General features: G+C 47.5%; 3 protein-coding genes and 1 long non-coding RNA gene across 15 annotated transcripts in view; 2 read left to right on the top strand and 2 right to left on the bottom strand.

The window, feature by feature from the left end:
- LOC109524890 (tyrosine-protein kinase Fyn) overlaps window positions 1-6,454 on the bottom strand; it is a 21,846-nt gene extending 15,392 nt beyond the window's left edge. For 2 of the 8 annotated variants that reach the window (XM_019885023.1, XM_019885022.1), the window contains exon 1: window positions 2,880-3,070. The gene's annotated coding sequence lies outside the window, so the exon portion shown is untranslated. Of the gene's footprint in view, window positions 1-2,346; window positions 2,366-2,879; window positions 3,071-6,379 lie in introns of those variants that run through there. The other 6 variants (XM_019885020.1, XM_019885019.1, XM_019885026.1 and 3 more) reach the window with 6 other exon arrangements.
- Window positions 3,812-6,324, top strand: rpl7l1 (ribosomal protein L7-like 1). The gene is made up of 6 exons (XM_019885029.1): window positions 3,812-3,914; window positions 4,423-4,531; window positions 4,664-4,827; window positions 4,942-5,079; window positions 5,465-5,574; window positions 5,739-6,324. Exons 1-6 carry the CDS (start codon window positions 3,901-3,903, stop codon window positions 5,945-5,947), a joined length of 744 nt encoding a protein of 247 aa, XP_019740588.1. The 5' UTR covers window positions 3,812-3,900; the 3' UTR covers window positions 5,948-6,324.
- Window positions 6,441-16,296, top strand: slc5a6a (solute carrier family 5 member 6a). Of its 5 annotated transcripts, XM_019885017.1 has the most exons (18): window positions 6,913-7,007; window positions 10,247-10,294; window positions 10,356-10,509; window positions 10,553-10,777; window positions 11,396-11,461; window positions 11,558-11,609; window positions 12,255-12,322; window positions 13,519-13,673; window positions 13,770-13,910; window positions 13,994-14,123; window positions 14,193-14,281; window positions 14,548-14,660; window positions 14,749-14,816; window positions 15,063-15,149; window positions 15,236-15,420; window positions 15,522-15,625; window positions 15,688-15,809; window positions 16,100-16,296. In XM_019885017.1, exons 3-18 carry the CDS (start codon window positions 10,390-10,392, stop codon window positions 16,292-16,294), a joined length of 1,920 nt encoding a protein of 639 aa, XP_019740576.1. In that variant the 5' UTR covers window positions 6,913-7,007; window positions 10,247-10,294; window positions 10,356-10,389; the 3' UTR covers window positions 16,295-16,296. The 5 variants fall into 5 exon arrangements, with proteins under 5 accessions (XP_019740575.1, XP_019740577.1, XP_019740576.1 ...); XM_019885016.1 differs by lacking the exon at window positions 6,913-7,007 and adding an exon at window positions 6,441-6,550 and having other exon boundaries at window positions 10,247-10,509; XM_019885018.1 differs by lacking the exon at window positions 6,913-7,007 and adding an exon at window positions 6,490-6,563 and having other exon boundaries at window positions 10,247-10,509.
- Window positions 12,453-13,496, bottom strand: LOC109524894 (uncharacterized). Its single transcript, XR_002170037.1, has 3 exons — window positions 13,054-13,496; window positions 12,843-12,962; window positions 12,453-12,737 (listed from the first exon to the last, which is right to left on the bottom strand). It is a non-coding gene; the product is annotated as an uncharacterized LOC109524894 (long non-coding RNA).

Below are 16,296 nucleotides of genomic sequence, written 5' to 3'. Positions count from 1 at the left end.
CATTGTTACTTGTGTGCGGCAAACTCAAGAGGCAGCGCGATGAGGCGCTCCAAATTGTACAATTGGGAAAGGACGCCTTTGACCCTGTTGGAGGATCTCCATCACCTGCAAACAAGCTTTCTGACCCCGCAGAGCACATTGTGTGGGTTCCGCCATTTCTTTTTTTTCAAAGCTGCCGTCTCAACTTTCCATCTCGGGGGGGGGGGGGGGGGGGGGAGGGTTTGGGGGCGTGGTTCACACCATCAAAGATTTCAATTCATTCAATGTTGGAGAATTTCAATACAGACCAGAGCACTGTGAAGCCCCTTCACTCGGGGGGAAAAAAAGGACTTAAGAGCAGAATGGCATTGAAAGATTAAAAAAAAAGAAGGGAAAAGTCAAGAAAATGAGGGAGATTAAAAATGGAAACCCTCGAGCGGGACCGAAGAGAGAAAGCCGCAGCAGCGCCATACTTGGCCTGCGCTCCAGATGTAAATGCGATTCTTGTCAGAGGAAATGAAACCGCAAGTTCATTTCAACCAGCAAATGACAGACTTTGCACATTTTGAGGCAGCGGTGGCAAGCGGAAGCACGCGGGCCCATCGGGGAGTGCTCGTGACTCGATCGGCGCGATACCATCTGCCTGATCCGCCGGTGCTTTGCCGCCTGGCGAACGACTCTCGCTAATTGAATTCTGGTGAAGAAACAAAACAGGACAAAACCTTTTGAGTTCTACAGCGCTTTCAAAAACAACAAAGCGCTTTCCAGAACAGTTACACAAAAAAAAGAGAGATTGGCGAGATCTTATTCAGTGGCGGAGTAACATTGTTGGGATTTGTCTCTGACCTCCGGAAGATGCGGCGGGACGCGCGGTGCCGAACGCAGCGGCTCACTGTGTTCCCCGTTTGAAAATTTCGACCGCCTGACCTGCCGATGTGATGCTATCAAGCCCTGACTCATTGGCCTTGTCTCATATTGCAGACTTGACTCGAGTCAGAGAACTGAAATCCGACGGATAGAAAAGTCCTTTGAAGACGAAACACGTTCGTTTTCTTTATTTCTGATCACGACAGCATCATTATTTTATTGAATTGTCCTGGTACTCAGTCTTGGTACCGCTGTTTTGAAATCACTCAAACGCTTTCGAGAAAAAGCCACGTTCCATGGCATATTCTTTGGCTAAAATCAACCAGTGACGTGCGCTCAGCGGAGGCAGTCGACAAGTAAGAAATAAAAGTCAAGAACGATGGACAGCGGTCTGTGCTCTCATGGCTCTTTTCCGCCGAGCTAGCGCCCAGGTTTGAGCCAGTTCTTTCTTTTTCCACTGCCCAAATTGGTTCTAGCTCTGCTACTGAAGATGGCCCCAATTATTTGTTGGGCCAGACGCTGGCGTCGCCTGCGTCGGGGAGCGGGGTTATCAGGACGATCGCAGATGTGGAGGAATGACTCCCTGGACACGTGGAAGTTTGGCACAAACCGGAAAAGCGATGGCGGGTGCGTTTGCTGATCGCGTGTCCCTGACTGTTTTAAACAAGTCTAATGGATGATATGCTGAATTGCCGAGCAAATTTTAAAAAGAAGACCATCCTTGACAATTTACTACGCTCTGATGTCAACCGTCTCCTGTTATTTAGGATTAGGACTTTTGGGAGAAATTTGAAGTCTTGAGTAACATGGATTAGTTGCTCCATAAAGTCGAAGAACATTGAGGATTACAGCGTTAGACTTGCCAGCAGCTTTTGGCGCTGGTGGCCAAATGACTTGAGAGATCATAAACCTCAGGATGGGTACACACGTAAAGATTTTTCTGAATCTTGAGAGATATTTTTTTTAATCTTTGGCAGACCCCACGCATAAAGATGGAGGCTGGGGGGGCACTCATTTATCAGTTTGCACGGACCCACTTAACCAAACCATCTCAGCAGACCACAGCTTCACGCTATCCGGAAGTTAGCCAAAATGAGCTCATAAACCTCAGGATGGGTACACACGTAAAGATTTTTTTGAATCTTGAGAGATTGTTTTTAATCTTTGGCAGACCCCACACATAAAGATGGAGGCTGGGGGGGGGGGCACTCATTTATCAGTTTGCACGGACCCACTGAACCAAAGCATCTCAGGAGACCACAGTTTCACGCTATCCGGAAGTTAGCCAAAATGAGCTCAATCAAGTGCAACTCTAATTCAACATGCGGCAATCAATAAACGATGATCAAGCCCATCCCGACTGAAGACGGCGTATGTTCCTGATTGTTCAACTTGAGAAGTTCCACGGTAAGCCTTCAAAGCGATATGCTGCATCACCTTCCCAAAGCAAACAACACACGACTTCGTGCAACAAGACATTCACTTGCATCAAAACTTCACCTCGTTTTCCTCCCTTGCCTGCATTCGGCAGCACTGGAAAGCATCCCACAAGAGTGGGGTGGATGCAAGCGAGGTTGTGTCCTTCATATGACTCCACCAAGCATCAATAGGGGATGCTGATGGTGCTGAAGAAGGCTTTTGAAGGTGGCAAACATGGTAAACAACGCAGCCCAGCGTCAAAAATAAGAAGCCTCACAAGCGAAATGCGTTGCAGAGCCGATTGTGAAAACAGCATGCTGATCATTTTGAGGCAAATGTCATCGTTTAATCGACACGACTAATTAACTTCCTTTGCGGTAGCTTCATCCCACTTTCAACGACCAAACAGCTCTGTATTTATCACTCTATCACGCATGGAATGTCGCATTTTAAAGAACCACCAAAAAAAGAACATTATTGCAGTACAGCAATAGCTAGTCAGAGATAGAGCTGAGAATTTGAACAAAAATTCAAAACTAGACAGTTAGTAATTCATTCGCTTCGTTCAAGAGTCGCCGACTACGAGGTGGAATAAATAAAACGATGAATCTTACCCGTTTAAAGTGCACTTAAAAATCCGGGGCGCTATTATTCCATTGGCGTTCTGGGGAGATCCGATAAGTGCAAATAAACGCTGCTGTTGTTGCGGCCATCAATTTGCAAGCTCGCCTTGTCGTCGTCACTGCGTGTGATGGCGTTAGCTCTGCAGGGCCACAATGAAACTACTGTTGCTTTCAATGACCATAGGGAAAAAAATAGTTTGACGCAAAAACATCAACATACATGGACTACTGATCGCTACGCAATATTTTGATGAATACGTGAATGTGCGTGTATTTATTTGTTTTACTCTTATATCGATTTTAGTAGTATTTCGATAGTTATCAGAACGGCTGTATAGCACGAGATTTACGTCAAAGTGTCGAGATTGCTGCTATGATCACCTAATTCATGCCAGTATGCGTTGTAAAATGGGATGTAAATTAACGCTCAAACGTTTCTGATGTTAATTTGTTTTATTTCAACTCGGGGTCCGTTGAGTGCATTTTCCATGTCGACATTATCTATTTTACCAATTGCACCCGAATGTGTCATTTATATTGAATGACAGTACGATTGGCGTATCAGACTGCAAGGAGAGATCCTATGGTCAGCCTCCACGCGGCTGCGCCTCTCGAAACACTCGCAATCTCAGAATTGAATGCGCTTAGGGTGCCCCCTAGTGATGAGGACGACAAGTCTTTAAATGGCACATAATCATCAGAAATACATACTGATTCGGGTCATTTCATAGATAACGATTTGTTTGAATGAAGCTATCATTTCTCTCCGGCTCTCATCACAGCTCGGTGTTTTTTTTAAGAAGCTCTATTGAACATGTCAAATTTACAACTCAGAGATAACAAACCAACAAATGTATTATTTATACTCCAGCACGCCCTCATGCGTTCCATGTGAACAGTTTTCAACGTATTCTACTTCCATACTCTAGATGGCGACAATGCCTCTCCTGCCCTGCGACCTGGCCAAACGTGATGACGACGTCGAAGAAGAGTGGCACGTAAACGTTCGATCATGGCCGAATCCGAGTATGTATTGAGTTTATTTACATCATCGTCCATCGGTCTCTGATTGTTAATGCCACATTGTTGGTTCGACTTTCTTTGATGAATAATGTTTCTTTGCGAAGGTTCTCGTTTTTATTTTCAACACAGCTTAGTGAGAAATCAAGTTTTGACTTGATTACATTTCACATGGCTCTACTGTGTCGAGGCTCGGACATATTCAAATTTCAGACCAAATGTCAGGGTGTGCAATGTACAGTCACGTTTAACACGTTTTATTGAATAAATATTAAATTTATACGATTTAAAACGTAGTCGTTAGCGGTAAATACACGGGTGATAAGAGTTGAGCTACTCTGGCAGCCAAACACCGTAAACCTCCATTGATACGACAGTACTGTACTCGCAATCAAATTTCGATTTCTCAGTTGACACTTTTGGAAATAAGTTGGCAGATGCTAGCCAGATAGTTTGAGAATGTAAGTGAAGCACTTATTTCTCGGTCTCTCTCTTTTCCTCTGTCTTCTCTCAGATCAAATAAAGTCATCAAGTTGGTCCCAGAGTATCTCTTGAAAAAGAGGAAAGCGTACCAGGCCATAAAAGCCACACAAGCCAAGCTTGCACTTCTTGAAAAGAGAAAGGTGAGCCACCCCTGATCCATCAAATGATCTTCAACTTCTCCTCGAAACCAGCGGGCAGAGCCTCGCTGTTGACCTCCTGGTAGGCTGCAACGTCAGCGCAGACTAACGGTTTCTCTTTTTATATTGTTTCAGGTTTGTAAAGGTGCGCCGATAAAGTTCAAGCGCTTGGAAGACTTTTTGAAGGACAGCCATAAGAAACATCGCGATGATACTCGCATACGTCGATTAACAGAGAGGCCGCCCGCCCCGCTGCCTCCTGCCAAGTATAAATTAGCTTTTGCCATCCGCATTCGGGAGTGAGTATTCCCATTCAAAACTTCAGACAGCCTTAGGAGAGGTTTTAAATGATGCCGCACCGTTTTCTACTGTGACACACACCGCGAATTGTCACTGACATATGCTCTCATTAGCATTAAAGGTGTCAGTCCCCAAGTGATGAAGGTTGTCCAGATGTTGAGACTGAGAAAAATCTTCAGTGGAACCTTTGTCAGAATCGGCAAAACCTCTCTCGCCATGCTGAAGATTGTTGAGCCCTATGTGGCCTGGGGGTGAGTGTGAATAAATCAATGCAAAACGGATGTCTTCTCCTAAAGGCCACTTTTGTCCTGTCCGGGGGAAATCCAAGTGTGGATGTCACTCAATTTCTGAAATTTCAAGTCTGGAATTTGGTTTTTAAATTGGACTGGAAAATCAGTGCTGTTGTCTCTGTCCATTTTTAACTCGTTTGAGGACACATCTTCGTCCTTTGCCTTTCGACTCCACATGAGACTGGCACTGTTGTTTTCTGCTGGTGTCACTTGTATATTGTTCATATCATTAATTTGATTTCATGTACTTTTTTCTTTTTGTATTATTATTATTTTCCTATGTCAAGTGCTTTGTTCCAGTTGCGGTGAAATGGGCTTTATAAAGTTGTATTATTTTACCAACTAGATATCCAAACTTGAAGTCTGTGCGTGAGCTCATTCTGAAGAGGGGGCAGACTAAAGTGGGCAAGAAAGCGGTTCCTTTAACAGATAACACCTTCATCGAAGAACGCATGGGTATGTTTTTCACTGCACCTCAGTCATCAATTCTGAAAATAATCAAACGGTGGTGTAGAAATTATATTGAAGTAATTCAAACAAAAACTAAGGAATTTAGGGCGCCTGTCCATCCCAACGGTGCAGACATCAACTGACTGCCCTCTCCCTCGATGTCATTTTAGGGAAACATGGCATTATCTGTTTGGAGGACTTGATTCACGAGCTTTACTCGGTCGGCAAGGCCTTCCGGGAAGCCAACAACTTCCTGATGCCTTTCAAGCTGTCGGTGGCCCGTCACGCCGCCAAGGACAAGACTGGCCTCCTCAAGGACCTCGGGAAAACCGGATTTCGCGGCACAGACATAAACGCCATCATCAGGCAACTGAACTGAGGAAAAATACACACGACGGACATTGAACAGCACCCTAAAGGAGGATTGCTTATTGTTGTGCACAAATCCAAATGTTCACCTCGTTCTCATTGGATGAGTTTGATGTGTCGTCTTTGAAATGATGTGCCACTAGTCGGCGCTGTTCTCTTTGGAAGTGCTACTCATCTGTTGACTTGTAAAATATTGTACTGTATAGTATGTTAAACGTGCAACGCTTGGGGCAGAGCGATGTGTTGGTTTTCATTCAGGCAAGGGCTGAGGCCAATCCGCAGCCCCTTCCTAAACAGCGAGACTAATTTCATGATGATTGTCACAATGAAGTGTTGTTTTGAAACAGCGAAGATGACGTCTGTAATAAATTGTACAATACGGATTGATACGATCGGCTTCTGAGTAGCCATTAAGGAAGGCGAAGTCGTGGTAATGATTTACCCCAGATGTACAGTAACCGGTGTCGCAGAAGACGGGCGAACTTTGCGTCATCAGCTTGAGGGACCGCGATGTGGCAACCCGTGCAGCTCCCGGAGAATGCGCGCCGTTCACTGGTGTGAGGGGAGAAAAAAAAAGAAGCTGCGGTCAAAACGAGAATAAATTGATGTTCAGGTGAGAGGAAAAGGTGAGTCGTGAGTAAGGTCATCGTGTTTTAACAGACAGCGTGTCCGATGGTGCCTCCGCCGTGGTCACGACATTATTGCACCGTAAATACATAGCCCGCAATGACGACGGACGTGTTAGTACACGGCCTTTGGACCTGGAAACGCTTTCCAAAGAAGCAAATTCATCTCATTCTTAACCTAGTACGGTGCAGTATTGTCATATTTCGCCAACCTGGCACGTATGACGATTCATGACAAACACGACGGAGTACTGACAAGACCCGGTCAGCTGGGCTCAAACGACCCGCGGATCATTTTATTGGCGTTAAACGCGCGGAATACCTAGTGTACGCGAACGCAACATCTTGCGCGTCAACCAGAATGGGCGGTCCAATAACGTACGACCGCACTAACCTACCGGACCAGACCTTGACGTAGTACTTTATTTTACCAGCTCGAGAAAGGTAAGAAAGTCACGCTGCTCAATTGTGTCGTTGAAGTCCTTGAATTGAAATTTGGCCGACATTAAAGACCGGGGCTTTAACTCGCGTCGTACCGCGCGCTGCGGCTTAGCAAGGTTTGAAGTGGGCGACAGCACCACGTTGTCGCGCTGTCAAAAATTGGTTTTATGATCGCTGTTTATTTACTGTCCATTCCATTTGCCCCGTCCACCACTAGTCAGATTAAATTCGCGCAGTCCGCGGAGAAAAAAAAAGTATGTGACTATCACGTTCGTTACATTGTTATACTGGATCTGAAACGAACGGCAAGGCGAGCGCGTGCAGATTAATTAGCCAATGGTCGCATCCGTCTTTGGCCACTCGGCATACAACGAGACACGCGATTGGTGTCAGTAGCAACGTGAGCAGTCGTGTTTATGGCGAAGCGGAAGTCCAAACTCTACAGTGCCAGTTGGGCAAGTCAAGGCGAACCGCATCACTGAAGCCCGCGACGTCCGACACAATACGATGCAACACTGTACCTCTATTTCTAGAGCGCTTTCACAACAGCTGCGGCGGCAACAAAGTGCGATACAGAACAGTTAACATAAAATAACAGAATCATATAAGAGAAGTGAATTTTCACAGTCCTTTCGGTCATGTAGTTGACTTACTTATTGTCGCATGGAAAGAACGTCCTTGGCCAGCTTGCCACCACCTTTGTCGACGCGATTAGCACCTGCGGAAAGATGGACACGCTCCATATAGCCCCTTTGTCGTTGGACTTGTTACGATGTCGTGTCTCTCTCTTTTTTTATGTTATGTATGAAGAAATACTCACTGGACATCCGTCCGGTCTTGCTTAATTGCAGCTTGAATAAATAAGCACGTGCGAAATGACAGTGGACCGTGGTTCTTGGTCCTCGTTGTTTTCAGTCCAGATAAGGAGATTTAAAGGGGCCGTTTTATGGGGGGCCTCAAATAATTTGTAATTGCTTGTCAACATGGACTTCGGTCACCAGAGTGCCCAAGTTTCTCCGTCCACGACTTGGGAACTACGGTGGGTGAAGATCTGCCATTTTCAAGCAACGGCCTGTCGGGCTGCACAATGCATGGGGGAAGAAAAACAAAAATCACTGCCATCCAATAAGAGAACAGCGTCGAGTGGCACAATGAATTTGCTAAGAATCCACTGAGGTTGCTTATTTACCTGCATGGGAAACAAAGGTATCATTAGATAAAAGTATCATTTCTTTAAGTTCAAATTAAATATCCCAATAATATCGATCTTGCTGTACTCGACTCCTATATCGAATGTCATCTGTTTTTCCAATGTGATACAGCCCTAGTGTCCGAAAGCACGCTCGTCGAACGGGGTAATACGTCGGCGTCGGGTTCTGATAACCGCCATCTTCTTGAAGGTTTGGAAACGACGTCGACGTGGGGACGACGGCTATTTGTATTTGTTCTGCGTGCGCCACATGCACCGATCGAGAGGTCGAGTTTTGCGGATCGGCAAGGAAGCGCTCACGCCCAAGTGAAATTCGGTATGGGTGCTTGCCTACCTTCTTTTTTCACACGACAAGATACGTCTGGCACGCTCGCCTCGTAGCAACACCCTTGCTCTAACTTTGGTTGTCATGGTAATCAAAGCCGAGGGAGCAGCTCACAGGCATGAGACGGGACCTCGTGCTCAAAACGGGCCAACTTGTGCAATGCAACAAGTGGGGTGTCAGTTGTCCCGTCATTCGTGATCCTTATTCTGAAAAGCATGACGTGCTATCGAGGCACCTGGGAACAGTTTTGACGGCAAAGAGAAAAATGCATGCATCTTAGCAGGAGAGCAAGTTCGACGGAGACGCTCGTGAACGGGGATTTTGAAATTCAGTCAGCAGATTCTCTAATCCTTTCTGAGGTGAAAGTTAATGAGCCACGAGCCTGACCTCTTTGCTATCTGCTCGTTGGAAAGATCACCTCGCCTCTGTCATCATGATAAGTGACAAGGCCCCACCGGGGATTATTTTCCTCAACAGGGGTCATAAATGCCAACTGATCACGTCTCAGTCATTATCCTCCTATCGTGCCATAAAGTTTGTACGTGCGGTTTAAGTGACGCTTAATAAAGGTTATCTTATCTTATCTTATCATTGCGAACGGCTGCATTTTGCCCACCTTTGATGGCAGCTGACGGAAACATGAGCTGCGAGTGTCGGATGCGATGATGGCTTTGTCCGGCGTTCAACTTGGTTTGTTTGAATTATTGGCACTTTGTGTCACGCACGGAGAGAAAGTAACAGAAGTGGGCCCCATTTCCAAAGACCGCGGTCGCTTGTGTCGGCGCTCGTAGGCAGCGCGACCGACCTGTGTCCTTATCCAACAGGAAAAACGGGAACCCATTCCTGAGTTGAACTCTCACCGACATAAAAGCCAAAATGTATGAAAAGATTCGGTGCTGTGGATGACCCCCAGGGTTGATGTCCCGTCGATTCCCGCCCCTGCCTGTGCGTGTAGTATACCAACAGCGATGGGGAGTTCGAGTCGACCGTGTGAGGACAGTGCAAATGATCATATTTGGGGCTCGCTCCCCATGATTCTACGAAAGTAATTTTCCGTCTTGCAGCTCCACAGTAGGAAATCTTTTTTTTTTTTTTTTTTTGCTTTTACAAAAGCACAAGCGGGTTGTGTTTGTTTAGCAAGATCGCACGGGTGTTGAATTCAAGTTTCCTGCTGTGTTATAATATTTTGCCGTTCAGCGTAAGGGTGAAGAAAGGTCGCGACAAAGGGGCAGCTTCCATTTACAGTGCGAGCGTTCTCTTTCGCTTACCGCTACACGATTATTGTTATGATATTCATTCGAAAACAATCAATTCCGGAATCTTGCTGCGGCAGCATCATCATATATTACTTGAGAGGCAAGGTACGTGATATTGCGACATTCGTATTTCCCCCAACTGTCCTTCAACCGTGACCGGTAGGTAACGAAGGCTGCCAGGATTAGTCGTCTCGTCACGACGACAGTCGACGATCTAAATCGTCCACAATTCATTTCAGAGTTGACGAGTCGCTGACGTCTTAATTTATTTGGCGCTTGGTTTTTCTGTGGAAACTGCCACTGCGCGCGCGTTGGAGTGTTTGTCGAATGAGCCTGTTATTTTACATATGCCGTTTGACTTTTTTTTTTTTTTTTTTAATGTTTGGGGCACTGGAACCACCCTCTGCACACACCACTCATCCATTTGTTGCGTTGCTTCTTTGCCCTCCAGCTCTGCGGCGACCACAATGGGCGACGTAGCGGCTTTAACATTGTGATCGCCCCCCCCCCCCCCCCCCCCCCCCCCCCCCGGCGGCCTCTTCAACGACCTCCTGTTCTCAGCCTCACCAAATTAAGCCTACCTTCAGAGCCAAGATGGGGGCGGTGGTCCAGATGCACTTCACCACGGTGGACTACGTCATCTTCGCGTTGCTGTTGGTGGCCTCGGCTGGAATCGGCTTGTATTACGCCTTTTTTGGAAGCGGAGCAAAACCGCAGCCTTGACCGAGCCCCGCTTCCAAAGACTCGCTTTCCCTTCCAGGAGTTCCTGATGGCCGACCGCTCCATGAGCTGGCTTCCCGTGTCTCTGTCGCTGCTCGCCACGTTCCAGTCGGCCGTGGCCATTCTGGGCGCGCCGTCCGAAATCTACACGTTCGGGACGCAGTACTGGTTCCTGGGCTGCTCCTACTTCTTGGGCCTTCTCATCCCAGCTCACGTCTTTATACCGGTCTTCTACAGGCTGCGCCTTTCCAGCGCGTACGAGGTATGCGGGGCTCCAAACACAACCATCTCTTTGTGCTCGCAAAGTAAAAGAAGTGAAGAAATACAGTTGAGAAACTCAAGTAGCATCCAATGGAAGTAGGATGCTTTTTTTTTTTTTGGTTTGTTTTGCACAATATTTTGAAAACAACAATGTCACCTTTTCTTTTATCAGCCATTTCAGATGAATGTGATTTTTTTTTTTTCTCGACCAAATGGAATGTTCCGGGTAGGGCACCAAGTAGTGTGGAACGCTTTTTGCAGGGAGGAAAATAAGTCGAATCCACGCGGCATGAGCAGTTGATATCATGTGCTAATGTCATCTCGTCTTCTCCCCTTTCTGTTGTGCTTTTTTTTTTTTTTTCTCTCTTCTCATGATAATCTCAGAGGTCGGCCTTATTTTAGCTGTCCTCTCAGCGGTCTTCTCCTTGACATTAACAATCAGCAATGCTGAATTTGATTTATTCCCCCCCCCCCCCCCAAATTCAAGGACACTTATCAGTTATTTTGTCGCCGGCCGTGTGCTGTGACCAAACACTCCACGACTCTGAGATTACGTGGAATAGGCATTCTTTCTTTTGTTTTGTTTTTGTGACCATTTTCTCTTTCTTGCTCTTGACAGTATCTGGAGCTGCGCTTTAACAAGACCGTCCGCATATGTGGGACTGTGACCTTCATCTTCCAGATGGTATCTTTAACGTCGGACCGATACGGTCTCTCAAGTGAAGCTACGCGGTTGAATTTGGCTTGATGCGCCGCTAACACGGTTGCCCTGCATCTGTAGGTCATTTATATGGGCGTGGTCCTTTATGCTCCAGCGTTGGCACTGAATGCAGGTAAGAGTCGCCAAACCTTTTCCTTTCTCGTTTTGACGAGATGAGGTGAATTGCAATTGGGAGGGGGGCGGGGCAAAAAAATCAAATCACGACAATTATGAATGGATTACGAAAATGTCAATCGATTTGACCACAATCACGTAGAATGACGCGTTAGGCGCATTCATCCATCGGGGTCGTTGTACCTTTCGTGACGATGCCTCACGGGATTCTGGGTAGGGTAAGTCGTTTGGAGCTAAAAAGAAAAACTTGAACGTCGTTATTAAGCCAGCGTTTTGCCGTCCTTGACCAGGATGTACTTGACTCACAACAATTGCTGAATGAACGCAGCTGTTTATTTTCCTTGTATGGCCTCCACTAGCTCTGTTTTTTTTTTTTGGGGGGGGGGGGCGTTCTGAATAACCAGACGGCCCATTTGGACAAAGTTTTCAAACGGCCCGCGTGACGCAGGTTTTAATTTCTCCTCCGGGGGAAAAAAAAAAAATGAAATGGCCATATCGCGACTGGTCTGATTTACCAGGAAGAAAAATTTGCTTTGTTTGTCTCAAAATGATTTCATGATCTGCAGTCAAATGAATCGATGCCCACCGTGGATGACAGAATATGTTGATGCGGCGGTAATCGTGTTGATGTATTTGCTTCCAGTCACAGGTTTGGACTTATGGGGAGCAGTGTTTGCCATGGGACTGGTGTGCACTCTCTATACCTCTCTGGTGAGTCGGGAATTCATTGGCGACATTTACTCCTTTTTGTTCATGCCTTATTCATGACAACACTTTTTTTTTTTTTTTTTCTAACTTTTGGTAATTGAGTTGCTTATAATATACGCATGTTCCAGAATGTTTGGCGTATCCTAGCATGTGCACATTCACTAAAATCTGGGGGAAAAAATAGCGTGATGCAGATGTGTAGTGGGAAACTTGGGATGTTGGAGTGTACCGCATGTGGTCTCAGATTTTTTTTTTTTTTTTTAATGGATTTTTCTAGTCGAAAACAAGGGAAATCATTTAGATTGTCCTACCACCCTCCAGGAAAACAGGTGGCCGCGAAAATCCCAATGTCCTTCGCTGACGTCCCACGCGGCATCCAAGCAGCAGAAGGCCCGGTTCAATCCCTCAACGATTCAATCTGTCCGTCGGAAACAAAACAAAGTCGCAATGATCGACCAGGGAGAAAAAAATATTTGTGTCAGTCCAACTCGCACGTACGTTCTCTGTGAGCGAGTTAGCTTACCTCGCATGTTAGTGCGCCTGCTCCGAGTGCATGTGGAGATCCAACGGTGCACTTTTTTCGTGCCGACAGTTACGTCTCACCATCAACTCATTTCAATCTCAGTTTTGACATCATTCCTGGCTGGCGGGGGTGGGCGGGGGGTGGGGTGCACATGGAGTGAGACATTGTGACATAAGAATGCTAATTACACACATTCAATTAAAACACTCACCGGGATCGGGTCTTCTTCAAAACGCTGCGCTCTCCTTGCCCCGCCCCCAAATGCCACGGGATTCAAGTCCACTGCCTAGCAGCTGACACAGAGAAAAGAGCAACTTTGATTTATCCCGAGCCGTTTGTCTTGCACGGAAAAGTGCTCGAAAGTTGCGTCTCCCGAGCGAGCGAGCGAAATGTGACGTCCTCCGTGGCTGCGGTGCGTTCGCGGTCATTCGGAAACAGCACGCGCGCTCAGAAACGTCACATTAGCAGAAAAGAGCAATCAAATAACAGTTTTAACAAGCCCGGGTTCCAGTCGCTTAGCAACACTTCAGTTCATCCAGGTGGATCCTGGCAAATATTTCCAACCATCATCACAGCACTAAAACACTCGCTGGTGAAAGCCGCTTCTAATGAAATTGCCGCCTCGGCCATAAATTCCACTGAATCTTGTTCTTCTTGTGTGATCGTTGTCCCTCAGGGGGGCCTAAAGGCGGTGATGTGGACCGACGTCTTCCAGACCGTCGTCATGTTTGCAGGGCAGCTGGCGGTGATCATTGTCGGGGCGCACCAGGCGGGGGGGATTTCAGAGGTCTGGAGGAAAGCCGTGAACGGCAGCCGCATTGCCGGACTCGAGTGAGTCGACGCGACAATCTCTCGACACGTGATTCCTTGACGTCGAGGAGTTGACTTTGATGCAGATTGGCATTGAAAGGCGTGAAACTGTTGTAGCCTAAACCCAGATCCTTTGGAGCGCCACACCTTCTGGACGTTGGGCGTAGGCGGAATCTTCCTGATGCTGGCTTTATACGGGGTCAACCAGGCCCAAGTCCAGCGATACCTCAGTTCCCGCACTGAGAAAGAGGCCATTATGTGAGTGTCACGGCGGTTGGTTGAAGCGCAGCGTCGCTTTTTTTGGGCCATCCTTCTCACCCCGCCCATAACGTCCGTCCTAGGTCGTGCTACGTTGTTTTCCCCTGCCAGCAGATCGTCCTGTGTTTAGGTTGTTTGATGGGGCTGGTCATGTTTGCTCGCTACGGAGAGGACAGCCCTCTCGATAAGGGCTACGTCCAAACAAACGATCAGGTACACATGAACCGTGCGGATGCAAAAGCCGCGAGTGCCGATTCCAAACGTGTTGTGTCTTTTTGCCAGATGGTGTTATACTTTGTGATGGATGTCTTCAAGGACCTGCCCGGCCTCGCCGGCCTGTTTGTGGCCTGCCTCTTCAGCGGAGCGCTCAGGTAAACAACTCGGGGCAAAGCGCTGCTCATCCGGCGCTGACCCAAAAGTACAAACATGGAGAGTCGTCGTTTGAGACAAGGGGCTCCTTTCTGGAAAGTCTGACTGTATTAGGGGGCTTCCCGTCTCCTTCGTTTGAATTCTGCTCAAAAGGGAAGACTGGAAAAAAAAAAAAAAAGAGGGCATAAAAGTTGAATCTCCGTAGAGAGGTGAAACGAAAACGCAGACTGACCTGAAGAGAGTTTGGCATTTTGTTCTCCCCCTGCAGCACCATCTCTTCAGCTTTTAACTCCCTGGCGACAGTAACCATGGAGGACCTCATCAAACCTCACTTTCCCGACATGGCCGAGTCGAAAGCCACGCTGCTCTCCAAAGGACTTGGTCAGTTGCTCTCTCTCTCTCTCTCTCTCTCTCTTTCGTGTACAAGAGAAGAATTTGTGGTCATGATTTGTTGTCGTGTCTCTCCCAGCGCTGGCCTATGGTTTGGTTTGTCTGGCGATGGCCTACCTCGCTTCCGTCATGGGATCTGTGCTGCAGGTAGCAAAACTTTTCACATGACCATGACGATTAGATTATTATTTTATTTATTTATTTTTTTAATCCGTCTAATCCTAAAGTGCCGTCATACCCGCGTTTCACTTTGCTCATGTCTGGATGAGTTGACGGGTTTATCACGCAACTAAGATTTGACTAGAAACGGCCCAGCAACACATTATCGTCACATATTCTTTATCTTCTATGTCTTTCTCTCCACGCATATGTGCGTGTCCTCTCCACCCTTAGGCGGCTTTGAGCATCTTTGGGATGGTGGGCGGCCCCCTGCTGGGCCTATTTTCCCTGGGAATGTTCTTCCCGTGGGCCAACTCCGTCGTAAGTGTGGCTTTTTCCGAGGGGCGCGGCCCCGAGGTCGCCCCGCGACGGGCGGGCTCTCACGCTTTCTCGCGGGACGTCCCCAGGGGGCGCTGGTGGGCTTAGCGGCGGGCCTCGCCATGGCCTTCTGGGTCGGCATCGGCAGTTTTGTGATGCGTATGCCCGCTTCGAGTGCCGTGTCACCGCTCGCGACCGTCACGCCGCCCCCTTTTGAGAACGTGACCGCGACCGTCATGACCGCGTTGGTCAACGCGACGACACCCAAACCGAGGTGAGCTCATTTCGAAATGGCGCTTTGACCTTCCTGCACGGAGCGTCGCAAAGAACACAAAATCCCGTATTGTTCTCACTTGGTTTCCTTTCACCTTTCAGGCCGACGGGCGTCGACGCACTCTATTCGTTGTCCTACATGTGGTACAGCGCTCACAATTCGGCCACCGTGGTTGTCGTGGGACTGCTCGTCAGCCTGCTCACGGGTACGCCGTGTGAAAGCGGCAACGCGGTCCGAGTACGAATTGACTCAGTCTACCGATTTTAGGACCGATGAAGGAGAAGCAACTGAGCCCAGGAACCGTGTACCCAGTCCTGGGGAATCTGCTTTTCTTTCTGCCTCAACGCTACAAGGAGAAACTGTGCTGCGTCACTCCTCTGGCGCCAAAGGTGACCGCGCACCATCGGGTCTTTTCAATCGCGCCTTATTACTTTTGTACAAATGGCGTCATCTGGAGGTACGCATGTGGACAACATTCTTGGTAGCCCTTTGCCAATGCAAGAAAACCACACAGTGGTCACCGAAATTTGAATGTGACAAAAAGTCAATCGAAGGGGGGCCTCGGGATGCAGTTGTTTTTTTTTTTTTTTTTTTTTTTTTTTTTTTTTTTTTTTTTTTTTTTTTTTTTTTTTTTTTTTTTTGCCTTTCCTGTTTTTCAAGTGGTGTCTTTGTCGACCAGTCCAACGAAATCGCCGCGCAGCCTTACGAGAGGGCCAAGAAAGGCGCCAACGGAGCAGCTTACCGCAAAGAGGACACGGTCACGGAGGATAAAGAAATGGAGAGCGACAGCGCGCCAGCAGAAGACGAGGAATGCAGGGCGGCGCTGCCAACGTGCAAGCTGACCGCTCACTGCCTGGAGGAAACGGCCCTCTAAAA

This window comes from Hippocampus comes, unplaced genomic scaffold (assembly GCF_001891065.2).
Source record: "Hippocampus comes isolate QL1 unplaced genomic scaffold, H_comes_QL1_v1.1 scaffold144, whole genome shotgun sequence".
Classification (NCBI taxonomy): Eukaryota; Metazoa; Chordata; class Actinopteri; order Syngnathiformes; family Syngnathidae; genus Hippocampus; species Hippocampus comes.
Note: the sequence above shows the minus strand (reverse complement) of the source record. Positions and strands in the feature narration are given on the sequence as shown.